This window comes from Molothrus ater, chromosome Z (genome assembly GCF_012460135.2).
Source record: "Molothrus ater isolate BHLD 08-10-18 breed brown headed cowbird chromosome Z, BPBGC_Mater_1.1, whole genome shotgun sequence".
Taxonomy (NCBI): Eukaryota; Metazoa; Chordata; class Aves; order Passeriformes; family Icteridae; genus Molothrus; species Molothrus ater.
Window position 1 is genome coordinate 26,074,370 of NC_050511.2, and position 27,807 is coordinate 26,102,176.

At 38.8% G+C, this 27,807-nt stretch overlaps 1 protein-coding gene across 1 annotated transcript in view; it reads left to right on the forward strand.

Moving 5' to 3' along the window:
• DOCK8 (dedicator of cytokinesis 8) overlaps nucleotides 1-27,807 on the forward strand; it is a 69,246-nt gene that overhangs the window by 12,002 nt on the left and 29,437 nt on the right. Inside the window, exons 6-24 of the mRNA XM_036403068.1 lie at nucleotides 312-397; nucleotides 1,545-1,611; nucleotides 1,865-2,014; nucleotides 2,634-2,714; nucleotides 3,541-3,700; nucleotides 4,299-4,441; nucleotides 4,677-4,770; nucleotides 5,907-6,069; nucleotides 13,224-13,341; nucleotides 15,029-15,099; nucleotides 15,786-15,924; nucleotides 17,440-17,541; nucleotides 18,264-18,359; nucleotides 19,468-19,702; nucleotides 20,638-20,802; nucleotides 22,534-22,709; nucleotides 24,249-24,344; nucleotides 25,285-25,380; nucleotides 26,183-26,332. Of these exons, the coding sequence (XP_036258961.1) occupies nucleotides 312-397; nucleotides 1,545-1,611; nucleotides 1,865-2,014; nucleotides 2,634-2,714; nucleotides 3,541-3,700; nucleotides 4,299-4,441; nucleotides 4,677-4,770; nucleotides 5,907-6,069; nucleotides 13,224-13,341; nucleotides 15,029-15,099; nucleotides 15,786-15,924; nucleotides 17,440-17,541; nucleotides 18,264-18,359; nucleotides 19,468-19,702; nucleotides 20,638-20,802; nucleotides 22,534-22,709; nucleotides 24,249-24,344; nucleotides 25,285-25,380; nucleotides 26,183-26,332 (2,388 nt within the window). The remainder of the gene's footprint in view (nucleotides 1-311; nucleotides 398-1,544; nucleotides 1,612-1,864; nucleotides 2,015-2,633; nucleotides 2,715-3,540; nucleotides 3,701-4,298; nucleotides 4,442-4,676; nucleotides 4,771-5,906; nucleotides 6,070-13,223; nucleotides 13,342-15,028; nucleotides 15,100-15,785; nucleotides 15,925-17,439; nucleotides 17,542-18,263; nucleotides 18,360-19,467; nucleotides 19,703-20,637; nucleotides 20,803-22,533; nucleotides 22,710-24,248; nucleotides 24,345-25,284; nucleotides 25,381-26,182; nucleotides 26,333-27,807) is intronic.

Consider the following 27,807-nt stretch of genomic DNA (forward strand, 5'->3'; position numbering starts at 1 on the left):
CGCTACACTGGTCTCAGTGTGGGCCAAGCCATATGATGGTGATACGGCTATGTCAGGGCGTCACCTTTCATAGCAGCTTGTACTTGGGGTCCACAACTGTAAATATTTGGTGTAAATGCCAGTTAGGGGTCAGGAATGTAAATATTCAGAAATAATAAATCTGTTTCCTTTCATCTCTGGGGACATTAACTGCCCACTGAGGGGGGGAAGATGCTGGTCTGTAGCAGTGGCTCAGCTACTGTCATGTAAATGTTTTATGCAAGTGTGTAAATTTACAGTTGTTTTAATTGAGTATGATTGTTTAATGATAGGAAGATGTAGTGGAGATACGACCAGTGCCAGATCGCCCAAAGGAACATCTGGGCAACAGGATTTTGGTGAAGCTGCACACGCTGAAGTAAGTAATCCTTCACAAGAATTGCTCACCTTTTCTGAGTTCACAACAGTGTGCAGCTGCACACCTTGTTGCACCACCATAGCTGTCCCCTACAGCAGCATTCACTGCTCAAGCGTTCTTTCTTAGTGTAGCAGAGAATTTTTTCTATATCCATCTTTACAGAAATCTTTAGCATGCCAGGATGAAAAAGAGTTGGGAATGAACCCAGATTATATACTTAAAAAAAAGAAGAGGTGATTGATGTCCTATGCACTGCTGGACTTTTGTTGTGGTTTAACCCCAGCCACCATCCAAGCCCCACACAACCACTCGCTCATTCCTCCATCAGCAGGACTGGGGAGAGAATCAGAACAGTAAATCTGGAGAACTCATGGGTTGAGACACGGACATTTTAATAGGGAAAGCAAGTGGCACACAGACAAGCAAAGGAAAACAAGGAATTAACTCACTAGTTCCCAATCACAGGCAGGTGTTCATCCATCTCCAGGAGAGCAAGTCCACATGTAATATGACTTGGGAAGACAAATACCATCAGTCCAGATTTCCCCCCTCCTTGCTCATTTTACCCCCTATTTGTATTCTGAGCATGGTGTCACATGATCTGGAATATCCCTTTGGTTATTTGGGGTCACCTGTCCTATCTTTGTCTCCTTCCAGTCTCCCACACACCCTAGTCTCCTCACCAGCTGGAGGAGTACCAAAAGCAGAAAAGGCCTTAGTTTTAGGCAAGCCCTACTCAGCAACAGAAATATCTTTGTATTATTAACCCTGTGTTCAGCACAAATCCAAAACCCTAGCCCCACTCTGAAGAAATTAATTCTCTCCCAGCTAAAGCCAGCATAACTTCATAAACAGAAAAAAAAGAGCAATGTATGATAATTTTAACCAATCTCTGAGACCATCTTCCTGTCAAATTTAGAAAATACATTGCATGCAGTCTACTACCCTTCTTTTCCTCTCAAAATCATCTAATATAATGCACTAATAAAAAAAATCCTCAGGACTTTGAGAGAGCTGAGGTCTGGAGCTAAGTATTTCTCTGCATTTTAATGAAAGTGCCAGTCAAAATATAACTCTTCCTTTTTTTCTTATGCACCGCCATATGACTGCAGTATCAATCAGTGTCTTGTGTGTCTTTCCCTAACAGGTTTGATATAGAGATAGAACCTTTGTTTGCATGCATAGCTCTCTATGACATAAAAGAAAGAAAAAAGGTAAGTGTATATACAATATTTTTGTTCACTTGGCCTGGGTTTTTATCTTCAGAGTAGCAACTTAGGAAAACTTACAGAAAACTTGCTAGTTTTTTACACACGTAGTCTGATCCAGGATTCTTGCTATTGAGTCAGCCACATTATTGCAGTTGCTGATTTTGTAGTTGTAGTCACAGATTTTGACTTGCTTTAAAGTTAAATTTTAGGCATTTTTGCTTTACAACATATTTTAACTCCTTTTTTTCTTTTCAAGATCTCGGAAAATTTTCATTGTGACCTCAATTCTGATTCATTAAGGGGATTCTTGCGTTCTCATACACCCTGCATTGACTTGTCTACTCAGGCAAGATCAGCAATATTTTCTGTCACTTATCCCTCACCAGATATATACCTGGTAATAAAGGTATGTTACAGTACTACTTTGACACCATTCTGCCTGTTCCTGTTGTCTGAGCTCATGGAACTGACAAACATGGCTTTTGTCTAGATGAGATGAATTATGACAGTTTTTAATAGTAGTATGTGAGCAGGTGTCCAGTGGTATAACTCATTTCAAGCTACAAGGTTATATTACTATCCCATGTGCCAGTTCTACTAAGTACGTAGAATTTCCTATCTCTGCCTAAGGGAAATCAAAAATATAGTGAAATAAGACATTTTCAAAAATGTTATTTACATTCTGTGGAGGTTTTTTGGCATCACTTTTGTGCACTTTGCATCATTTTATTTGCTTAATTCTGAGACTGAGTTAGCCTGAACCACTTCATTTGAAATGTGTTAATTATCCTTATTTCAGTGAAAATGTGGTAGTAAATGATTGACTGTGTTGTCACATATATATTTTCTGCTTTCTAACAGATGAAAACTAGAAGGTTTAGCATCAGTTACTCCATAAAGACAGTTTTAAGAAATTATATACAGTTATATATCTAGGCGAGCTCTTTCAAATTGCTAGAGAAACAACATGTTACTATTTGGATGACATTTTTTCTTTAATCATCTTATTGTATTGCTTTTTGTAGATAGAAAAAGTGCTTCAGCAAGGAGAAATCGGAGACTGTGCAGAGCCCTACATGGTTCTTAAAGAAAGTGAGGCTGGCAAGGTAAATAAATAACTGTAAAGAATATTTAGATCAAAAAATGCATGCTTAAAACAACCAACCAACCAAACAAAAAGAACAGACAAAGAGCCAACTGTTTGAAATAGGATGAAATACCAAAAACACTGGAGGAAAAGGTGGTTAGATCATCCATTGTGCAAGCAGTTTGATGTCTGTGACTGACAGAAAGAAATCAGGAGAAGGCAAGGTGCATTATTGTTACTGACCCCTTTGGAAATCAATACTGACACAGTCTTGAGTCATGAAGCAGATGGGGGTGAGCAAAGGAAATGAGTGAAATGTAGAATTAGCAGACATGCTTGTACCTCAGAGACATGCTGTTGGTTTGGATGGGCAGATGGCCTGTTGTAGTGTGCAGCTCTCCCATTCAGTACTGTTGTCCATAGATAATGTGAGTTCTGTTCAAGAAATTCACGGTCATTTACCCCGTGGAACACACTGACAGTGTTTGCTGTGCTTCCACATGTCTCACCTTTAGAATATTGCTTTCAATAGAATTTTTTTCTGTATCTGATGAAAGAAGTAGAACCTGCTAATGTTTCATGGTGATTGCTCATTCTGGATTTGAATATTACTACAAAAAGACTGGCTTTCTACATTTCTATAATACAAATGAACTCATTGAAAAGAAATTGAAGTGAATGTACAAATCAAAATAGCTACAGTTCTGTCTATGATGTAGCAAGAAAATACAAGATACCAATGCAAATTATTTACTGAACTGTGAATATGTAACTTACATTTTTGTCTATGGTAGCATTGCAATAACTGACCTCTTTTGAAACAGCCAATATTTTCTTTGTTTCAGACAAAAGAAAAGATTGAAAAACTGAAAGCACAAGCTGAATCCTTTTGTCAAAGGTTGGGGAAATACAGAATGCCATTTGCCTGGATTCCCATAAACTTAGCTAGTTTCTTCAACTTTTCAACACTTGAACGAGAAATACAAGAAGCTGAAAGTTTAAATGGTACTTGTCTAACTCTTCTAAGTAAGGCAAAATGGCTCTGCAGTAGGACTGGGTATAGGAAACAATGTTATTCACTCTGGCATCAAAAGTGAATCACAGATTCAAACTCATGTCTTGACAGCTTTCCTTTTCAGTCCTACAGACACTTACAAATTAATTGTGCTCACCATGTTGTCTCTGCATATTTATTTTTATGTCTGCTAAATATTCTTTCATGGTTTAGGCCCAATTTTCATTGAACACTGCCTTTGTAGAAGTAAAATTTCCTTTGCCCATGGGGTTAGCTAGCAATACTGAACAATCAAGATACCAAACGTATCAGTTTGGTAGGCAGGACCATTGTTCAATATGCTTTATAACCCATGAACTAAAAATTTAAATAAACATTTGCTCTGCAGAAATAATGCCACTTTAATAGGTGTGTCCTAGTATTCCACTGTTTCACATAGTCGGAAATAAAAGAAGCAGAATGTTTTAGTTGCTCTATCCTCTAATGTTGCTGAGATTTTTCTGTGGTTTTCTAGTGTATTCTGGGAATCTTTGTCCTGCAACAAAAAGTAAAAAACAAGGTGATGATGCATTTAATTTCTCTTTGAAGGGAAAGGTTCCAGTAGTGACAAGAAAGCAACACTGCTGCAGGCAAGAAGGCTTTCTGAGAGAACTTTCAACTCAGAGGATAACTATCCAGCATCAAACTTCAAAACAATGCCTCTGACCACCTTTACCACCTTCTTTAAACAGGTACTGGATTCTCTTTAGGTCTGATTTCATAAGACATTTTTCTATCAATGTAATATGAATTGTGTTGGGAAAAGCTACCAGTTATATTTGTGAGGGGATAGAGAGACAACTGCAGTCAAGTAAATAGTAATCCACTTGCTTTGGATGCCTTAAGGACATGGTTCACTCCTGCACCTTTTGTCCATGTTATGAAGTATTGTTACAAAGATACTGATTTTTGTCTTTCTCTTGGTAGGAAGGAGACAGGCTCAGTGATGAAGATCTGTTTAAATTTTTAGCTGATTTCAAAAGATCATCTTCCTTACAAAGAAGAATTAAGACTTTACCAGGTACATAATTAATTTTGGATGGAAGTTGTTATATGTATTTTTCTCCCCTAAACTGTTCTGTAAATTCTGAACCCAAAACCTATTTGACTTGGGTTAAAAGCCTTTAGTATGTGCTATTTTGGAACTTCCTGGGTTTCTGGTGTCTACCTGAACACAAATGCTTTTGAATTTTTTTTTCTGCATGAAACAGTATGGAAATTTAGATTTAGTTTAATATTTTAAAATTATTTCTTTTTCTCCCTAATTTACAGTGTACCTACTGGATATCTTTTGTTATTATTCAAACCATTTGAGGACAGTTCTTTACAGCAAATTTCAAGGATCCTTGCTACTTCCCTGCAATGCTTTGAAATGGTTCATATTTTATAGAGAGGTTAAAATGTATACACATTTCATCTTAGCTTGATGTTAGTCAGCATTAGTTAACAAAGAAGAGAAGTACAGGCAGTGTTTAGCTACTGTCAAACACCTGACCAGCTTAATTTTTCTTTTCAAGTAAATTACAGTTCAACCTCTTCTGCACTGTGGAGGAGCCTTAAAAAATATGAACTGAGGACAAAGCTGTTTTTCCTTTTTAGCAGATTTCCAGAAATGACAAGTCTGAGCTCCACAAACGGTATTAACTTTCCACAGCAGAGAATTTCTGTTTGTAGTGGGGTAAATGTTATCAGTACTAACTGTGTAACTGCTCACCACAAAAAGCCTAGGTTTCCTGGTGGGTGGTGCCTACTTTGCCAGAGATTAATCCCAGCAGAATCTGAGGGGAGGGGGAGTAAGAGAGAACTGTATTAGACAGCACACCTTTTGTTTGTCTCCCAGACAAATGTTATGTTACTTGTGCGTGAAAGACACTAGAACATCGACCAGCATATAATATTCCTTCTTTCTTTCTATTTTCTTTGAAACAGTACAGGGTAGACAAGAAGCTCTGTGTTGCCCTGATTGTGACTGGGTTGTATGTAGGCTACTTTTTCTGTATCTTTCTGTACCTATTATTTTCTTCTCATGCAGCCCAAGAACCAGTTCTTTTTTCTGCACCATTGCTATGTAACCTTACATATTGTTTCAATTTTTCTTTTATTATAGGCTGATAATTTTTTATATTTTTGTTAATATTTTGTGATTTGATTTTAAAGGAACTCTTAAAGTGGAGATTTCCCCAGCTCCAGAAAACATTGGTTATTGTCTGACACCAGAACTACTCCCACTGAAGCCATTTTCAGAAAACCGTAATCGCCCTCACAAAGAAATTTTGGAATTCCCAATTAGAGAAGTGTATGTTCCCCATACCATTTATAGGTAAGAAATAACATATATTTTTAACATTTCTTTGAAAAATGTAATTCAGATTTTTTTTCAGAAGTAAAAACTAAAAATATTTTTTTAAAAGGCTAAACACAATGTGTTGGGCTGATGATTTCATCTTCCTAGACATTACAAGATAAAATACCTGCACAATATTCCATAATGAGTTTACTAATCTAATTGTGTTGTCTTTTGATAAATTTTCTATAACATTAAAAAATAAAATTCCTTTAACAATTGTCATTGATTTGGCATCTATCATCTATCTATCTATCTATCTATCTATCTATCTATCTATCTATCTATCTATCTATCTATCTATCTATCTATCTGTTCTCTAGTGTGTTTGTTTGGTTTTGGGCTTTTTTTTCCAGTAGATTTTATTGTAGTTTATCACTTCTGGTAAATTTTTATGCTCAGTTGTTTCTATTGTTAATTTGAGTCATCTGAGTATCTGAGGAAATAATGTGTTGCTCTATGAACTTTTCAATTATGAATGAGCACTCTACGCTATGTAATTTAATTTCTTTAAATCTGTTCTGTTATGATTGTTTCAAGGTGATCACAGTAGTCAGTAGCATGCAAGTGAGCAATTCCAATAATTTATTTCTTAATAATCTGGAACATGTGAATGTCCTATAAGAAATTAACAGCAGAAGAATATGTTTCAAGATGTTTGTGCAGTATTTCATTGCTAGTGAGTGGTGTTATAGTAATAGCTAACAGTAATTCTGATGGGCGTATTGCAGTATTATAGATACAGAAATAACTTGAAATAATGACTTTCATCAGACCATTGTGTTAGTCAAGACAAGGGAGCTTCTGACAATGATAGTAGATGGTGCTATTCTAAGGGGGATTTCTGATCCCTAAAACAGTAGCTAGATACTGTATTATGTTAGTGGCAAAAATAAGAAATTGTTGTGGCTACCAATAAGGAATCAAAGAATGAAGGCACAGAATAAAGCGATGTAAAGCTTACTCGTTTCTTGCAGTAGAAATTAGCAAAGAGCCAGCTCTCCCACCTGCTCACCTGACCCAACCCAGGAGGAAAGAAGAACGAGACTTGTGGTTCTGTACAACTCAGAACTGCCCCATGGCAAACTAATTTATTCTGGGGAGATGATCCACACCTTCACAGTAAACTAGAGATCTGTTTGGCTGTTGGTGACACCTGGATTTGTGTCTCAGCTTTACAGGAAAGCAAAAAGGAAGTGGCAAAACTTATCTTACAATAACAACTTGCAGTGTGGTGTCAGCAGGAAGTAAGTAAGCCAGTTTGGCTATAGTCTCATTAGAAGTTTTGGAGGAGTTACTCCTGAGCTCTGCCATAATTCAGTGGTATTCAATCTCCTAAAGACAGCTCACAGCACCAGTACACTAAAATGCAGAGATTCTTCTCTGTGTATCAAATAGATAGAATTGGATGGTGGTAGAACTTTAATGCAGACATTTCTATAGGGAAAATAGTTTTTATAGAATTGAAAGTGGAAATGTAAATGAATGTGAGCCAAGATGCCTTTTTTTAGTTTAATGAAAAAATAAGACAGAATTTTAACTTTCCTACTCGTTGTCTGGCCCCAGTAAGTGTCAATTCCAATGTGCAGTCTTGCAGTGTCTAAATGTTTGGTTTTGACAAAAACTATTAGCAACTGTGTTTCTGAGCTGTAACAGTTGAGTCTACACAGAATATTCTCCCTTTAGTTCTCATCAGGTTCTCACTTCTGCAACTAGACATAATAAGTATCAAAGCCACCATGCCAACAATTAACTTGTGCTTCTCCTAAAGCAAATTTGTCTCCACATTATCCTTCTGTTGCCAGGGTGTCTGTATTGAAAACATACATCCACATTAGAGGAAATGCTTGCTATCACTCAACAGTCACATTTTTTTCAGCAAGGGTTCACACCTTACATGCTTAACCTTTCATTTTAAATCTCCATTTTGATTTTCACCCTAAGTAAAAGTCATGGCAACAAGACAAATTAGGATTTGGTCAGTCTAACTTGTAATAATGAAGACAAGTTCTATAAAGAATAGTTGCCTTCATTAATCTTTACATTAATTAGCGAATCAATGGTAATCACACAGCTGACATACATAGGTGATGTAGGCCAATGAACATCTAGTCCAACTGTAACCTGGCCATGCCAAGTCCACCACTAAACCATGTCCCTTAAGCTGCACATCTACCTGTGACTGCACAACTTCCCTGGATAGCCTGCCAAAGCTTGACAGCCCTTTTGGTGAAGAAATACATCTTAATATCCAATTTAAAGCCCCCTGAGCCTCCTTTTCTCCAGGTTAGACCCTCCCAGCTCTCTCAGCAGCTCATCAGAGGACTTATGCTCCAGGCCCTTCCCCAGCTCTGTTGACCTTCTCTTTGGACACACTCCAGCAGTTCTGTACCCTTCTTAAAGTCAGGGGTTAAGAAATGCACACATGATTTGAGGCGCAGCCTGACCAGTGCCCAGTACAGGGGGACAATCCCTGCCCTGCTCCTGCTGGCCACACCATTGCTGGCACAGGCCAGGATGCCATTGGCCTTCTTGGCCACCTGGGCACTGCTGGCTCATGTTCAGCTGCTGTCACCAGCACCCCCAGGGCCTTTTCCTGTGGCAGCTTTGCAGCCACTCTGCCCCAGCCTGTGGCACTGCCTGGGCTTGCTGTGACCCAAGGGCAGGACCCAGCGCTGGGCCTTGTTGAACCTCCCACCACTGGCCTTGGCCCATGGTCCAGCCTGTCCAGACCCCTCCATGGAGCCCTATGACCCTTTGCTTAATTTAACTGTCATGTTAAACTCAGTGCTTAGTTTTCCATATGGTGAATGCAATTTTGAGTCTGAGATTAAACTAACCCATGAGGAGTAACTCTGAATTTGTAATAGAGCCAAATACAAAGTGTTTCATGTTATTTTATTCCCTTTCTTCTAATCCGAAAAGTAAAATCATGCTGTCTTACTTAAGCAATTTGATAGTATTTAGTCATAGATGTGAGTCATGGCTTGCTAGGGCCTTAAAGGTGATTTAATGTTTTCTAATTTTTGGATATAAGTCTGCAAACCATTTTTTTTTCACTAGTGCTATACATGTAGACACTGGCGGGGGGAGGTTGTCTAAGGTATTTCAGAGGAATTAATTGTTGATTTTTTTGCTTTGGTTTGGGTTGGTTTTTTTATGTTTTTTGTTTGTTTAAAGGTTTTTTGGTTTTTTGGGTTTTTTTAAATAGATTTTTCCTTTGTGAAAGGAAAAGTGGAGCCTTCTGTTATAGTCTTTGAACTCAGGTCTTGCAAGCTTTTTTTTTACTGGTGTAATGCCATTATTTTAAATGATGCTATTTCTGATTTATGCCAGAGAGATCAGCCAGCCCACTTTCTTTGTGCACTGTGAAATTGAGCACTTCTTTTTGTTGTGTACTTACATTTCTTTAATAAAAATATTTCCCTGAAATTGTCAAAACATTCCAAGATTTATTTCTTTCATACCCCTCTATTTTTAATAGGAAAAATCATATAATTTAAAGTTTGTTTGTCATTTTATTTTCTCATTAAATATAAATGAAAATGATGCTGTTTACTGCCACTATGAAATGTTGGTGCTGAGGAAGAGGGATTTGTCACATCACTTCAGCAGTTACTCAGCTTAACCAGGCACAGGAAGTTCTGTCTTTGTTAGGGGATTTTTGAAGGAAGAGGAAAAAACCCCTTTTCTTTGCGGTTTCATTTTCATTTAATTGCAAACCACTTAGCAATGTTCTCAGACTTGCTGTAGTCTGTAGTGTGAGCTGGAGGCCTATGTTTTGGGGGTAATCATTCCACCCCATCCTTGACTAGTTTGAAGTGAGGAAAGGTTATTCATCAATAATGAATAACCGTGTCTCACTCCTGTTATTGCTCTCACAGTGCTATTTACTCCTCTCTGCCTCTCTGCCCGTGGAATCCAGAGAAAGCATGTTCACTACATGTTTGAGTCTTCTAAGGGCCATTCAGTCTAGTTTTATATCTGTCCACCAGCTCTTCAGATGATTCAAAATTTTAGCAACATGAGAAAAATCATTCAAACTATTTTCCAAATTACCCATCCTAAGATACGGCATTTATGACTTTTACACATCCTCTTGTTGAAGTTCTGTCACTGTTCTATTTTCCTAGTCAATGGCTGACTAGAATGGGTTTCCATGTTTGGTTAAGCATTTATGAGGTGCTTTTTAATTTTTAACCATTTTTTTTCCTGAAAAACTCCCCACCAAAATTGTGAAAGAATCAACAAATATTGAAAAGTTTAACTAATGGGTTCATGAGCTTTTGTATCTAGTACCATAAGTTTTAAATGTCAGTGTTAATTCATCCATCACTCCTCACCTACAGAACATTCCTGGTTTGTATCAGTAGGGACTACTTGCACATATGTTGAGTTTTGCTCTGTATGGAATTCTCGTCACAGTCATCGGTGAAGAAGCCTACTATTCATAAGAAGTTTCAGAATGTTCATAAGAAGTTCATAAGAAGCTAAGCTGCACTTGTTGACACCTCACAGGAGGTGTAATCTAGCAAACAGAAGGATTCTTTTATGTGCACATATGCACAAGCAGTAGTTACAAACACTAAATAAGAATGGTCACAGACTTGAAACTCTGAATAGATTTTATTTTGGCAGAGGATAGGTCTGTCTTGCTTTGCCCATGGGAAGCGATTAAATCACTGCTAAGTCCCATGAAAACGTAGGAAGGTCAGCAAATTTGTATGAGAATCGCCGCATTGTGTCCTGTGCCAGGTTAGGGTGACCCTTAGCTTTCCCAGCAGGTAACTGATTCTGGAATAGTCTCTTACCACTCTTCTGGGTAATTCTCTGACCCACAGAAGCTGTTGGCATCTGTGCCTCACCCTCTTCTGGCCTTTGGGACTGTATTCTCAGGGTGTTCTGTATTCTGGGTGTACTGCCATGGCTATTGTAGACTCATGCTGTCCCTAGAACAGCTCTTTTGTTTTTTAAGCGCATCTGACTGTATCTGGAGGTGGAATCGTGCACTTTTAAAGGGAGAGTGAGGGGAGAAATTTGATACCAGAAGTATTTGCTGCAATATGTTGCTATAATAGTTCTGCTCAGTGCAGAACCTTGGGGGAGATGCACTGCCTTCTGGAGCCCACCACATCCTTATGTGCATCCTATTTGTCCTGTTATTTAAAAGACAGCAGTAGTTGCTGCCCCAGTACCCCTGCTAACTGCCATGTGAAAATGCTCCTTGTCTCTGCTTCCCCTCAGGCTTTTGGAGTGTATGGATGGAATGCAGGCAGTAGCACTAAGGCAGGGGTCAGCAGTGGGTTTACAATTCATACCTGTGTGAGGGAACATTTTTGGATCATCATTGCACCTTCCTGCTTGAGATGTCAGCCATCACTTTCATCTCTGCAGGATATCCAGAGTCAGCATTTGCCTCTGTTCTTCCTCGCTGCTGATGGGTTTAATACACATGTAAGCAAGATCCCTGAAACTGCTTCCGCATAAATGGCACAAGCTTTACCTCTTCAGTCCAGTATACTTGCTGGAATCATTATTCCTCAGTTATGTAGTCAGCAGAGAGCTCTCTGTGTTTTTACATCTTTCATCTCAAGTCACTTCTAAAAGTAAAATCCAGTGCTTAGGTACATTATACAGATTTGTGACATCTTGTCCTAGGCTGCAGATTAATGAAGCAATGGCTGTATTATTCAGCCTTCCCTACATGTATTTCTTCGCTTCTGGCAGATGTAGTATTGACAATATCCTTCATTTAATATGTCAGTCCCCCAAGTATAATTCAGTAGAGGTTACCAATATATTTCACTTAGCTCTTTCACTTAGCTTTCCTTAACATGATCTGGGAGAGAATTTGGCAAAGCAAAACTTGTAGATAAGGTAGTAAGGAAAAGAGTGCACTAGTGTGACAGGTAGAAGCACCATTCTGAGTGAAGGGAAAGGCAAGTTAAAACCAATTTCTTTCACTAAGGCATGCCATGTAGCACATGTTAGTTGAAAAGAGTAGCTTGGCCTGTGTAATTGAACGTGTGTCATGTTGCAACAAATGGAAATCAGAAGAATAAACCACAGTTTTCCTGGTCTTGGGATACAGTATATGGAAGATGGACTGTCTGACCTAATGACAATATTCTCCAAGGCTGCTTGACTTTTTCAGCTGGCGGTGGTACTGAGGAGACATCTGTGATAAGGAGAGTGCAATTCTGTGTGCAGCTTCTGACTGCCACAGATGAAAAGAAATCATGAAAGTTCATGAGTAGTCTTCATTGTTTCTCACTGAAAGCCAGCATGCTTCTTCCAACACTAGTCTTATTCCTTACACTCAGAGGACAAGCAGTGAGAAACCTATATCAGATGGGAAAACAAGACAGCAAATAGACATAATCATGATTCCAGAATCTGTGTATAATCCATACCTACCTGAAATCTCAGATTTGCCATAAATTTCCCCAGAGAAAAATCTATTAATTTTTTTACTCTTCTATTGGAATTGTACATCAGAAGACCACCTATGCTGTCACATTCCCCACAGAAATTAAAGGTGCTTTTCGTGTTTAGTGATACATTCATGTACGGAAGTTAGTAAACAGCAAAGTATGCTATATTTCAAAGCATTATTACTAATAAGAGGTAGCTTATAGAATTATTGTTTCAAATTTTCCTATTTATATTTACTCAGGTTCATTGATACTGCTTTTTGGTTTGTATAATCCAGAAATAGATGCCTTCTTTTTTTGCTATAATCTGTGAATGTATGAACTTCAGTTGTTGATATCCTTGTTTTTTATCACCTCTGAGTGATTCTTTCTCCTTTCCAATATCTGATTATTCATATCTGAGAGAGGAACTGCTGTCTCAAGAGATTCCTGATTTTTATTACATCAAGCAAGGATAATAGTTTGTAACAGAACGTAGCTTAGTGTAGGTGAGACCTTAAATATAGGATGTTCTATGTGTCACACTAAGAAATTATATTTTATTTGTGGACTTCTGAAATTGAGTTCTGACAGATCTTTCACTATGTAGATGGAATTGAAGGACCAGGAGAGGAATGAGCAAGGTGCTAATTTGTGCACTTAATTTTCAAACAGGAATGCTTGCCATTTACAAATTCTTCCTTATCTTTGTTCCAGAAATCTCCTCTATGTTTACCCTCAGAGGCTGAATTTTGCTAACCGACTGGCTTCTGCAAGGAATATTACCATCAAGATCCAATTTATGTGTGGTGAAGACCCATCCTGTGCAATGCCGGTAATAAATGCTGAGATTTCTTAGGAGGCTTTTATTTACCTGCATTCCTGAGAAACCTCTGAAGACAGTAGTCATTATTTATTTCCCATCACCACAGCTTCTTGGGAAGCCTAACACAGAGAGCTTGAGAAGCTTTCATTCTCATACTAAAGCAGGGCTGTGCTCCTTACCCACAACAAAAAAGACTTTTTTGTGATTCTAGTGGAACCAGAAGCATGTTGCTCTCTCTTATCTAAATCTTCCTACCCTATTTTCAGAAGAATGACATAATATCACATCAGTATCATGCTGGAATTTCTAAGGGTAAAATTCGCAGAGCTTCAGAGACCTTTTAAGAATGATGTAGTCTGTTTTGCAGGGTAACTCCTCTGTATGCACTGTGTTTACACAAGTGCCGGAAGGTATTAACGCTGGAAGGTAAAAATTGGGATCTTCTTTGCCTGAGCATGAATGGGTGCACGATTATGCAGTGTAGGTTTCCATGAGCTTTCCATGTTTGAAACACACTGTGTATTAGGGCATACATGTACACTCCTAGCAGAGCAGACAGTCCTATCTGTGTTCAGGTTATTCAACATTTCTCACTGTAAGATCCTCTATTCAACTTTACCAAGCTTCAGAGGCTCAGTTTGACATGTTCCAACCCAGATGCCTGCTTCAGCCCGAATTTTTTTTTAATGTTTTCAAGACATTACTGTTGGCTACTTGAGAATGACATTGAGATGAAAATCTGTGATTTTATGTGTTGGAGAAGGAAAACAATGAGTGGAAATATTATGTTGAGGAAACTTTAGTCCAACAATCTGTTGGACCAAGGACTATAACCCAACCAGCCTTTATCAGTGTGCTGACATTGTTTAGTATATACTTCACAGCCTCGCTCCACATAACCTGTGGGCCTGAAATCAGAGCATCAGTAGTGTTTCCCAAGCTACATTTCTTCTAGAGCTAGAGCTGTGCCATGTGAATGTAACACCTTCTTTTACACAATACTGCATTGTTGGTTTCCTTAAACTCTGCCCTATGTTATAATTAGGTTTTGACAAATGGTTAGGACAGACACAGTTCATCTGTCTTCTCTCTCCACTGCAAGTGATCTGCCTCTCAATACATATATAACAGCTTGCACAATGCAGAGATTCTTGTCTAAACTCATCTCCCAGGGCTACCTTTAAATTATTTGATTTCTAGGCCTTACCATAGACATGTATCTTAGGAAAGCAAATCTAGCACCAGAAATGCCTATTTTTCTTCATTGATTTTAAAGGGACTTTGGACCTGCAAGGTAAGGTGAGATGTATCTCACCTTGAATGTGCAGGTTACAACTGGAAAGCAAAACTCCTAAAAATACTTTTTATTTAACTTTTTAGCACTTAGATAAAGGCAGTGTGACAATGTGTAAGTGGCTTACCATAACTTTTTTCCTATGATTCCTAAGCTTTTAGTTCATGACTAAAGAATGTGATGTGAGGTAGTCAGTGACATAGAAATAAGTCACTGCTCCATTTTCCTGGTGTTTTACCCTGAATGGAATGTAGGGAAGGTGCTTGGTAGTAAGACATTTATGCCAACAAGCTAAGATAAAACTGAGGAGTCATTTTAAATTTTTAGGTACTGTCTTGAAATTTACACAAGATGATGACAAATAAGTGCTATAGTCCTGATTTTCTCTTCTTCTTAATGTAGGTAATTTTTGGGAAATCTTCAGGTCCAGAATTTGTCCAAGAAATATACACAGCTATCACATATCATAATAAGTAAGTGTTGTTACTATCTATTCATATGACTTAAGAAGTATTAATCATGATCTCTCTACGTAATAGTTACCCTACATAGTTCATCAAGGAATGCCATTTTAAACATTTATGTTTTGTGCAATTTATGGTATCTTATTTGGATTGCTACATTCATTTGCATAAGTGGCTGTTGCAGAGGTGACCTTCACTTTTCTTGTTTGAAGCTTTTTAGTAGTTGAGAATATTCCTACTGTGATGATTCAGAAGCAGGAACAAGAAGCAGCACAACTTTTAAGATCATTAACTTCAATGAATTCATAGATCCAAAGGAGCTGAAGGAACATTCTTGTTCTCATAAATGAAAACTTGGGATTTAGGATTTGCAGAATACTTATGCAAAAATCCAAAACAGAGATTGAACCTAGAGATGGGTGGAAGCTGAATCTGTGCAGCCGATCCTGTCTGTTTTCTTCTGATTCAAAGCTGTAGATTGTTCATAAATATGACTTCCAGATTCATAATGCATAAAAATATTTCAAGTTCATAAAAATGTGTGTGTGTATATATATGTATACTTTGTTTAATTCAGCTCTGTTTTCAGAATTTATCTGGTTTTATAACCATAGCACCTAAAAGCCATCTGGCAAATTTGCCTCTTGCTCATTCTTACAATTACCTTGGGAATGTGCTTGGCATTTTTTTAACAGATCCCCTGACTTTTACGAAGAAGTGAAAATTAAGCTGCCAGCAAAACTCACAGAGAAACACCATCTACTGTTCACATTCTATCACATCAGCTGCCAACCAAAGCAAGGAGCATCTGTTGAAACCCTCCTGGGGTATTCAGTAAGTTCCATGTGGTACATAAGAGTGGGTGTGTGTGGGTGCGTGTATGTGCATGTCTGTGTGTCTCCCGTGCAAGCTCTCTGCTTGTCAAGAATTTGGTCATTTATTCCTTTTCTGGTTATGGCAATACATCAAAACCAGTGGAAGATCTTAGTGTGAATTCATAGAAACTATATGCCGCCTGAGATGTGTTACATCCTCATCCTATAATTTTACTGTTTTAACTGTCTTTAAACTTATTGAATTCACTTGAATCAACCGAAATATGCACCTAAATATTTGTGACAACAATGCCTTATAGCATGTAGTCTCATTCTGTTAGATCCTATTTATTGAAAAAATAAAAAGCCTAAACCATACATAATTACAATTATTACTGTTACCATGTCCATACATGAGGTAATAGCTAATGTAATATTTTCATTTAGATTTTACATGGCGCTTCATTTCTGCTCTAAATTGTCTTTTATCCACATAAAAATTTAAAAACCAGAAAGACTCTAAAAGCTAAAAGTGAATTCTAATTCTCTTGCCTTCTTTATCTTCATGTTGAGATTAGAATGTCTTAGATTAAGAAATACATGTTGTAGCATAGTCTCTCTGACCTTTTTCTTTATCAAACAGTACTTTTTACTGGAGAAATTTTCATATAAAAGGAAATAATTGAGGATGACGTTTTCAGATTTGAAAACATCCTACAGCTTTGGTCAGCAATTGAGATGTGGAGCCAGACAAGTACTTTCCATGAAGTACTCCTATGAAGTTTGGGAGGCCATTGTGTTTGTGTATTTTTGGTTGTTTGCTTGTTTGTTTCTTTGTTAGCTTTTGGAATTTTCAAACCACAGTACTGAGAATCCTTTCAAATGGGCTTTCTTTTATGGGCAGTTATAGTCCCACCAATGTCAGTGAGATTGTTAAGAAATAAATTAGCTCAGGACCAAGATTTGACATAGGTGTGGACTTAATTTTCAAGCTTCTGTTCATCTAATTACAAAATGTTTCTGCCCTGTGATATTCAAATGCCCATCCTCTTTCAGACTTGAATAAAAAATTAAATGTGCCCAAATATCAATGCAGGGATATGAAAAGTCAGACTGGCATGGTAACCACAAGGAAGATGTTCAATTTAATTCCAGCAAAACTTTAGCTGTTGATTTGCTTCAATACCAAGAATCAGTGTATTCAAGATACATGAATTTTTAAATCAAAACATGGATTCCACAAAATCCTTCTGATAGGATTTATTAGAAAAAATGTGTCACACATGAGAAGCTTTGTGTTTGTTTTCTTCAAAAGAGATGGTTTGTAAAGTAGTCTTATACATTTTTCTACAGTAGCTATCAGCTATCTTTGAATTTAAAATACAAAGAAATGACTGTTGAATGGGTTAGACCAGAGAAGCTTAGGTCAATATCTCATTTGTTGTTTTGTTGACTGTATCTAACAAATTAAATAAATGGGTCTAATCGTATGTCATCAGGAATATTGCTGTTGTTTTCTCTTCATTTGTTTCAGTGGCTGCCAATTCTATTAAATGATCGTCTTCAAACTGGACATTATAGTCTTCCTGTTGCTTTGGATAAACTGCCTTTACACTATTCAATTCACTCGCCTGAGGTAACAAACAAAATTATTAAAATATAGTATTTTCCTAATGTAGGAGAACAGCATAAGTGTTTTACAAACTAACATTGCTGTCTGCTGTTAAGCAGTGCTTCCTTTTTGTTCTTTAGAAGGGGAAAGTCAAGAAAAGTGTTGTTGTTATTGTCACTGGTGTTAATATTTTATATAACTATACTGTTTTTTTAGAAGTTAGCTGTGCAAGAAAGTTCTTGTGAATTGTCTAATCAGGGATACATTTGTTTCAAGAGTGTCAAGGCAATAATTTGATTTCCTCCACAGGATAATTTGGTTTGGGTTTTTTTTCTGTGACTTGTGGGAAGGGGAGTAGAAATGGAATCAGGTATTACTGGAGGAGAAAACTGCTCCCAGTAAACATGGCATGTAGGAAATTTGCACCACATCACCACAGAATGCCTTTGGCAATGCTTTGACCAGGAAATTATAGCCTTAACAATATTCCATCAGAAGATGTATATTTACGTGGTCTGTGCTAGACATCCAGCTGAAATTGTCTAAATTTCCCTGTTCAGTGCATCAGCTTCTGTACAAATGTCCATGACAACAAGGAGATGCTTAGCTGTCATCCTCTGTATGACACTGAATTTGGATATCTAAAATGAAGTGAATAGTGGGAATACCCTATAGATCCTCATGTAAACAGACTTTCTGTTTGAGCATTAAAAGGAAGGTGATTCCCATTTTTTTTTCCATCACAGAAAATTCCATCTCAGACACCCCCTATAAAGTGGGTTGAAGGACACAAGGGCGTTTTCATTGTTGAAGTTCAAGCTGTGTCATCTGTTCACACCCAGGTAATGCATCAGAAGCAACACACAGCTGTAGTTTCATTTCAAAGAAAATTCAGGTGTCCAGGCCAATTTAGTGGGTTTATGAAACTGAAGTGTTTAAGTCTACACAGTTTAAAAAAAAAATAAATTAGGAGCTATGGAAATAACCTGATATCCTCTGTGAATGAAATCCTTTGGTGAAATTAAATCTATTGGTGGAAGTGAACAAATGAGCACTCCTGGCAGCAAGTCACATGGAGCAATAGGGAGCCTGGTGTCCTCTCAGCTCAGCAGGGGTCTGCTCAGGATGTGACTGAAAGGTGCTGGCAGGGCACAGTGCCAGTTTCTGGAGTCTGCATCTTCTGTTCTTCAAGGCTAGTTCAGACTGTGTGTCCACACCTCCAAAGACCTAGCTTCTCCCCACCTCCATTGACAGGTCATACACTGCCAGTACGTGTTAAGCAGCTCACTTGTCAATGCCATATGCTCTGGGGACAGAAGCTTAGTGCTGGGTGAGACCTCAGTAATTCCCATCATTTAAATGCCACAGGAAATTGGATCTTTGCCCATCTTACTGAGATGCTGGTTTGAGACAGATCAGGTTTGTTTTGTTTCTGCTGCTTTTCAGTGGCTCTTATCCCTTATCCCTTATTCCATTCTAGTTAATCCTGGTAAATATGTCCTAACAGCTGAAGGCCCTGTGTTTGAACCAGTCCATCACCCCTTTTGCAGCATGTTTTTTAAATACAAGAAGGGTGTAATCATATGGCACATAACTTGTAGGTAGCTGGAATTCAGGTGTAAGTGGCAGAGGGACTATGATGTGACAGAGTTTTATCAAATAGAAGGAAAAGTCTTTCATTAAATCAAGTGATCAGTTTAGTGAGGGCAATAACTTTCCTGCCTTTAAGCTGATCTCACCACAGTCTGAATTTGAACCAGATGAATAGGAGCAAACAAAGCACTGTGACAGCTGCTTTACAAGTTGATCACTCAGAACAGCCACTACTGAAAACCAGAAGGGCAAAAATCTTTCCTTTCATCCCATGAGGTGGTATGATCAGGCTTTTCTTAGGTAGAGCTAGCCTGAAATATATCAACTTTCTTAACTGTGAGTGCACTGTATTTGCAGGACAACCATCTGGAGAAGTTCTTCACCTTGTGCCATTCTCTGGAAAGCCAAGTGACATTCCCCTTTCGAGTGATGGATCAGAAGATTACAGAGGCTTCATTGGAGCATGAATTGAAACTCAGCATTATCTGTTTGAATTCTTCACGCCTTGAACCTCTTGTCTTATTTTTGCATTTGGTACTAGATAAACTTTTCCAGCTGGCTGTACAGCCTATGGTCATAGCTGGCCAGACAGGTATTTACTGGTGCATGGTCTTCAAGAGGCTTTGCAAGCAACCTAGATATATGGGGGGAATGCTTGCTGAAATATTCAGACTTGGATTTAGTATTTAGGGTAGCACACTTCAGAAAGAGTTGTGCTGCTCAAGACAGAGTTTGACTGCACAATTTAATCAGGCTTAATGGAGTTGCTGCCTTTTCTCCTTTCCCCCTACATTTGAGACTCAGTCTCTGGTTGGAAGGTACTAAACTGTAGTAATTTACTTCTCTGAAAATATAGGTCAGAAAGTGGGTTCTTTGTTTAGAATTAAGTTGTTTTGCAAGTAAAACACCAGCAAAATCATTATCCTACAACTGACATTGCTGTCTGCATCATATCCTCTGCTCAAAGATCTTTAGACAGAGTTGAGTGAGCACAAACCTAGAGAATATAATAGTGAATACCGATTTTTGTTTTACTGAGATGCCAGTTGTCCATAACATATGTTAAATCTGGAAAAATGGCATACTTGCATGCAGTGGTTTAGGTAATTTCCTATCTCATTCAGATAATCAAGATCTGTCATCCACTACAATATCTGTGCTAAAGCCTGCTAGCTTGGATGTGTCTGTCAGCTGGAGAGAAATGAGTCTTAGTATTCTGCAAGAAGATAGTTTATAAGAAATGTGTGAAGGCTGCTAGAAATGTAATTAACAGTTGTATGTAGCGCAAAGTGAGAGAATACCAGTGATTTAGTTGAAAGTCAGTGGGTCTGCTAAAGAGTGTTTATTGGCCTATGTAGACTTTGGGTCTGGTCAGGCATAGCAATTGCTGTCTAAAACTCTGAATTTGTCAAGGACTGAATTGAACCTTGCAAGATTAGTTGTTGATTCAAATAATGACCTCACTTAATGATGTTATTAATTATGTACCCTTCAGTGCTGACTCTAATTCTTGCCTTTGTTTCACAGCCAACTTCTCACAGTTTGCCTTTGAGTCTGTGGTTGCAATAGTGAATAGTCTCCACAACAGCAAAGAGCTGAGCAAGGATCAGCACGGAAGGAACTGTCTCCTGGCATCTTATGTGTACTATGTATTTTGTCTGCCAGACCCACAAAGAGAAGTGGTCAAACCAGGTATTGTTGGTGTAAAGGTTGCAGGAGTATTTTTTTTCTTGATATATGCTGTTCAGCATGGCACTTTTGAGAGAAGGACTTAAGGCATTGATCTTTAAGATAGCAAACACAACCTCTCAGACCCAGACTGTGTACCATTTAAGCACTAAGAGGTAGGTCAGGAATATCAGCACTGCAAAGAGCAATATGAATTTGCCCCTGATAATCTCCATCCCTCAGTTATTAATTTAAGATGAAGGGCTGAGGTGAGAGGTTTCCATAGCTACAAACTGTTGTAGCTTCATGAAGATGAATGCAAGAGAGATTGCCTAAACGGAAACTTTTTCTAGAATGATTTCTTTCATAAGTTAAAATCGCCTTAAGATGCCAATTTCTTACTGACCTGTACATAAATAAATTACTTTCCATGCAAAGTAACCTACTGCCAAGTGGTATAGGGCCGAGCTCACCCAATATCTACTTTGCATTAAGTAGATTTTACTTGTCATTGGAGGATAAAATACTGTAAGACCAGCAGGTTTAAACAGGTGATCTTTCTCCTCTTCTCAACCCGGGTGAGGCCATACCTGGATTACTGTGTCCGTCTCTGAACTCCCAGTACAAGAGAGGCGTGAACTTGTTGGACAGAGGCGGGCCAAGGGCTGCAAAAATAGCAAAGGGTCTGGAATGTCTCTTCAACAAAGAAAGGCTGAGAGAGCTGGGCTCTTCAGCCTGAAGAAGAGAAGCCTTGGGGAGAATCTTCAGTGTACACAAAGAGCTGAAAGGAGAGTGCAAAGACAGAGCCTGGCTGTTTCCAGTGGCACCCAGCGACAAGATCAGAGGCAATGGGCACACACTGAAACAGAGAGAACATGAGAAAACACTTCCTCTGAGGGTGACTGAGCACTGGTACAAGTTGTCCTGAGGTTGCCCAAGCCTCTCACCTTGGAGATAGTAGAAAGCCACCTGGTTGTAGTCCCAGGCAGCTGACTCAAGGTGACCCTGCTTGAGCAGAGGGGTTGGACTAGATGGCCTCCAGTGGGCCCTTCCAGCCTCAACCATTCTGGTATTCTGTTGCAATCATTATCCTAAAGCCTATAGGATTCATTTGATTAATTGGTGTATGTTCAATGATTTACCACAAGCAGCTGTGCTGTGGGAGCTAGAGGTATGTAGGCCTTTTTCTCTTTTGAATATTAATTTAAATCCCCCTTGAGGCACATTTAGACTGATGTTGGGACATGTGAAAATCTGTGAGCTCACATAGACTTGGGCATATTTTGTCCTCGAGAAATAAGGTCTGTGGTGAAACTGAAAACTAGGTATCATTTAGTGAAATTCCTGATGGCAGTGCTCCCTGCTTCCTTGGATACTTCAAAGATGGTATTAAATCATGTATTGAAAGTGGTATTTTGTGTTTAGGCCTGCGAATATTGTGTTAATCTACAGCAAATTAAAAAGAGCTGGTGGGAAGAAAGAGCTATTGTAATAGTGCTGCTACTTAGGTAGCCCTATTAATCTTTTGGTACTGCTTGTGCAATCACCCCGTTAACTGGGATAATATCTTAACATCTCTTTCAATGCCTGTGGAGATTGCTAATGAAGCAGCTGGTAGTAGGTTTTTCAGGAGCTTTATTCTTTTCAAAATGCTGATGTTATAACACCACTGAGCAAAACCAGCTTGAACCTGATATACATGTTTGTCTCATATACATGTCCTTTAATCCTAATTCAAGCATCTTGCTGTGGCAGGTGGAGGCAGCAGTGCCATTTCTACAGAATCGCGTTATTACACCTTTGGACGCACTTCCGCAGTGTCTGTGGGAAGCAAACTCCTGCAGAGCCGAGTGATAAGCTGCAGCAATCCTGACATCACTGTTACACAAGCTGCTAATGATGAGGAGGTCAAAAACATCATATCATCCAAGGTAAGAGAACAATGTCAAATATCTGAAGAATGGTATGGTGCAAAACCTAATAATCTTGATTTTGTCTTTGAGGGTTGGATTTGCTCCTTGTAAATGAACTGTAAATATCACCAGGAGCATTTTCTGTTTATCTGATTTGGCATAAATACATGTTAAATCCCATTGCTAAATTCTGATGTCTCTTACCATTGTAGAGCAAGAGGTGAGAACTCTTGTCTTTTGTTTGTGGCTTAGACACTTCACAGAGGCATTTGCTTTTTTTGACTTGCCTCACTCTCCTATTTTTCCAGATATTTAAGTTCTGTTCACACCTGGTGACCTGGTCTGGTCCAAGTCACAAAGTCAGTACAGCCACAGAACTTTCTTCCTCGTTTTGTTTGATATCATATAGTTTCCTATTAAAAAAAAAAAAAAAAAAGAAAAAAAAAAACAAAACGAAAAAAAATCAAACCGTAATTATATGAAAATTATATGACAGCAGCCCCATAGCTTTATATCAGCTACAGTGCAGATGCCATGTGCATAATTTGCACCTGGGTCTTTCCAAATTCTTTATTCAACCACAGAGTGAAATACAACCTTCCTCTGCATTCTCATCCACTGCTACATATACCATCAATGGCTTGCAGGACAGAACGGTCGAGACCATCCAAAAGGAAGGATTTTGTTTCCCTGTTGGCACTGGGTGCTCGCTGACCTACAGCATCCCAGCTCATCTCAGAGCTTTATGAGGATGGTTGTTTGCAGCTGTCCGGGGAAATCAAAACCTCGAGTTTGCCACTCAGCTGGAGCTGGGAAGCTATGCCTCTGGCAAAAGCAGGATTTTTTTCCCCTGTGCAAGGAGCCTGTTGCTAGTTATAGTCCTGGCAGAGCTCTACAACAATACATCTGATGAGGTCTGAACTGTATCCCCCCTCATTTTTCTTTGAGTGTTATATATATGTAAAATATTGCTTCTCAAGTAGGTTCTTTTCAGAAATATTTTGAAGTCTTTTCTCTGTTGAATGAGCATGTGCCTCATTCATTCTAAAATGAATAGGTACTGGTCTTCAGCTAATTAAATCAGAACTAGTGAGATACACAGGCTTTGACAATTTATTTGATTTGTTCATATGCGCATATATATCCATCCATACCAGTTTTTCATAATGCAGGTTTGAATTTTATGACTTTTACTCTAATGTGTCGGGGCGGGGGGGGCTGGGCGGGGGGGGGGGGCGGGAAGCAAATCAGAGCTCAAGGCACTTTTCCAAATTACTACAAAATTAGTACAGCTGCAGTGCTGCCATTGGGCACACGATGGCAGTGCATTTGCACCCTGCTGCTGCTGCTGCTGCTGTCAGGTGGTTTTCGGCCTTGAGTGGAAAGGGGGATGGGAAGAAGGAAAGAGGGAAAGAGAAGAACTGTTTGGATGAATTTATGTGCATACCTTAAAAAAAACCCAAAGAAACCCCAACTGCAGGTGATTTCTTCTCTGTTAATTAGATTAAGTTAGTTATGGATTTACTATTATGTATTTCTTCCATCTGTGTCCCCCAGCCTGTGGATCACAGCTCCAGTCGGATGTCTTACTATGTTGAAGGAACAAATGACATGTCAGGGCTTTGTGCAAGCACAAGACCATCCAATAAAAAGGTAGGCTATGGCTATGCATGAGGGAACTCCTTGCAGAACCTGGAGCATCCTGAGGTAGTGCTGCTGATTGGCCCTTCTAAATGTGGAGAGGGAAGCAACAGAGCAAAATATCAACCAGTTTTATCAAACAAGGAATTAATGATGAGATATTGAATCTGTGGGTAAACATTACTCAAACTTTTTTGCTTCTGTTCCAGAGTCTTTAGATTCTCTATCCAGATTTAGACAAGTATCAGCCTGTCTAAATCCTCCCTTTGCTCTCTTTCTTGAGGTCTTAGAGCCTCTGTCGTTTTCCACTGCTGTTTACCTTTGGATACATGTCTTTACATGTTACAGTAAACTCCATTCAGAAATATTTGCCTCCTCTTTCTTCTGTAAAGAATTATTCTCTTTGTCCCTTTTTGTAGCTTTTAGAACCAAGCTTTTTGTAGTCCAGATTTGAATTTCCTAAAAGTTTAAATAATTGGGATTGTGTGTCTTGTGTTCAGATTTCACTGTAAAACGTATTGTCTCCAACTACAAATGTCTGTACCAGGTCTGCTGTGCTTATTGCTCTGTCTTTCTCTTCCACCACAAAGTCAATCTTACTTTTAACTTCTCTCAGAAAAACATGGATGTGCTAAACAAAAATGCTTAGCAGGGAGTGGGAAACATGACTTCTCTCTATTGTGCACATAGACAATGACCTGAGAATGGTCCAAAGGCATTTCCCTCTTCAGTTATGTACAGTTCTGGATCCACAGAAAAATGGGTCCCAAAGTCTGTTTGCCAACAGCATTCATTTTGGTGAAATCTGCCTTCTGATCTTGCAAGGATGCCCATAAATCCCCATCTGGCAGCTCACCCTCCAGTATGGAAAAGTTTCCCACAGGGAAGATGTTGAAAATTAAAGATGAGTTGATTAAAAGCCATTTTCCAACAGTCTGTCTTTATTATGTAGCATTTCCATGAGGAACTGGCATTGCAGATGGTGGTCAGCACGGGCATGGTGAGAGAATCAGTCTTCAAGTATGCCTGGTTCTTCTTTGAGCTCCTGGTAAGAGTTGACAGTGGTATTTTAGAGTTGGTTAATGGCGGCATGTAGTAGGTGCTCCAGGCACAGATTCAGCTGGGGGGTGACCTCTTCAGTTATTCTGCTCTGTATAAAGGAGAAGTCTCAAATAATGAAAGTACAGAGAGTACAAAATAGAGTTCTTTGTATTCACCCTCCTTCCTCACTATGGCAGTGATGGCAAAGTTCTGCATGAACTACATGAGCAGTAGTTTGCAAGCTAGACAGCTTGCAAAAGACTGAGACACACTCATCAACCAAGTCCTTCCTTTTTGGTAAATATCTGTTCCTGTCTTTTCCATTTTGTTTACATCATGGGAGCAGTGACAAAGCTCCACAAACTCACAGTTCTCCAAAGCCCTGCGTTGATGCATGTCAGGGAAAAAAATATAGTGATTTCCACAGCATGGAAGTAATGCAACATTAGGTCAAGAAATAAGAATTCCACAAGTGTCACTCCTTTTCTGTCATTGTAAAAGGCTAGAGTTGCAAGCAGCAGCATTTTAGAAGTCCGTATGCAAGGGGTTGGGGAAGCGTGTTTCTGATTCCAGGTACTGAGAATAGTCATCTGTATGAATATGAATAGGAATCTATGTCTGTCTGTATTTGAGTCTTAAACTCTCTGTTGTCATTTCCATGTAGGATCTATCACAGCAGCTCTGAGAAAATGAGTGATTAAATTCAGGGAAAAGAAATTAGGAAATCTTACTTTTACCAACAAACTTAAAGCAGTATTTTACCTCCAGTCTGGGCATTTTTTTAGTGTTTTCTTTTTTCTGCTTTGTAGATAAAGAGTATGGCTCAGTATGTTCACAACATGGAGAAGCAAGACAATTCACGAAGAAGCCGGTTCTCTGATCGTTTCAAAGATGATATTACCACTATTGTTAGTGTGATTACTTCAGAGATTGCTGCACTTGTAGTCAAACCACCCAAGGTAAGTGGATGAAATAAGCACTATGGATCCTTGCTGCTCATCTTGTGTTACACTGAGCTACATTTAATCTCATTTCAAAATCAGCAGTGTTGCTAGAATTAGGCCAATATTCTCACATGCACCTTAAGCAAGAGTTGTGGTGCTGTAAAAGGCAGCCTTGTGCTCACTTAGCAGACTGTTTTTGTTCAGCTCAGTTCCTCAGCCTGCTTTTCAGTGTGGCTGCAGTGTGCAAGAAGATAATTCCCTTTCCTATTGACGGGAAAGGCTGGTCATCCATTTTCAGTTGTAGTAATTCTTTATGCTGTGTTAGCCAGCACATCAGACTGCAGGCCCAGTAGGGCTTCTTCCTTTATCCCCCTTTGCAGTTGCCCTCTATCCTACTGAATTGTGTTTAATTCCTCATTTGAGTTCTCTGTAGCAGTAGAATATGCCATAGGAAGGCAGTGCTCCTTGTCAAAGGCCAACCAAAAGTGATCTAACCCTTGATCTCTTTAAAGAGACACTGGGCACTTGAAAACTGATGACCAGAAATAAGCCTTAAGTCCCATAAAATTCTTTCTACTTTTAACAAATTGCACTGATAAAACAGATTATAAAGTTGAAAGGATCACAAACTGTAATTTATATTTTAACATTGCTACTGTTGGTGTGTATCCTTGATACCTCTTTGGACTGGTCAGTAGTAAAAGCTAGGGCCACAGATAGGCACTGTTGTTTGTTCAGTTGTTGTAACCAACTTGTTTTCATGCCCCAGAGCTGCCAAATGCAGCTAGCCCAGCAGGGTAGGGCAGAGCAGCCGGGAGAGCTGGCCTGCCAGGTCACTTTTCAACAAGATCAGTTTCATAATACACTTCTTCAAAGTGCTCTGAGGATCAGAAACTGGGAAAGGGCAAGACCAGACAAATTGGGGCAGAGAATGACAGAAGGGATTGTCACTGTTCACCAAAAGGTTGTTCTTGAAGCTCAATCAACTGATGTGCTTCTCTGGTAGCCACATGCAGAGAAATAATTTCCACAGAAATGTTTACCTAAGCAATCAGTGACTTTTTTTTAAAATACATTGTGATATAAAACTTTGTTACAATAAAAATGCTTTAACAGAATTGTAGGCTTTGCAAAGAAATTAGCATTTATCGCTTCCTCACAAGAAATACACAGTTTTTTGTGGACTGTTAATTTAATTCTCATTTTGATAGAATGAGCATATAGAACCTGATCGTGTGTGAAAATTCCACTGTTGTGTTTTTGGAATTAGGGCCATTGGTTAGATGTACAGAGTAGTAGGCAATATGTGTCTGATTTTTAAATCCAAGAAGTGATAATTGATGTTTCAATACATGGTTGAGCATGTCAGATTGCCCTGGATTTTTACAGCGGTATGTCTGGCATATGCTTGCCTGCCTTACAAGGTAATGGAAAACCAGGTTTTTCTTCTGATAGAAAAATCTTCTCCTGTGTAAATTCCAGATTGCAGG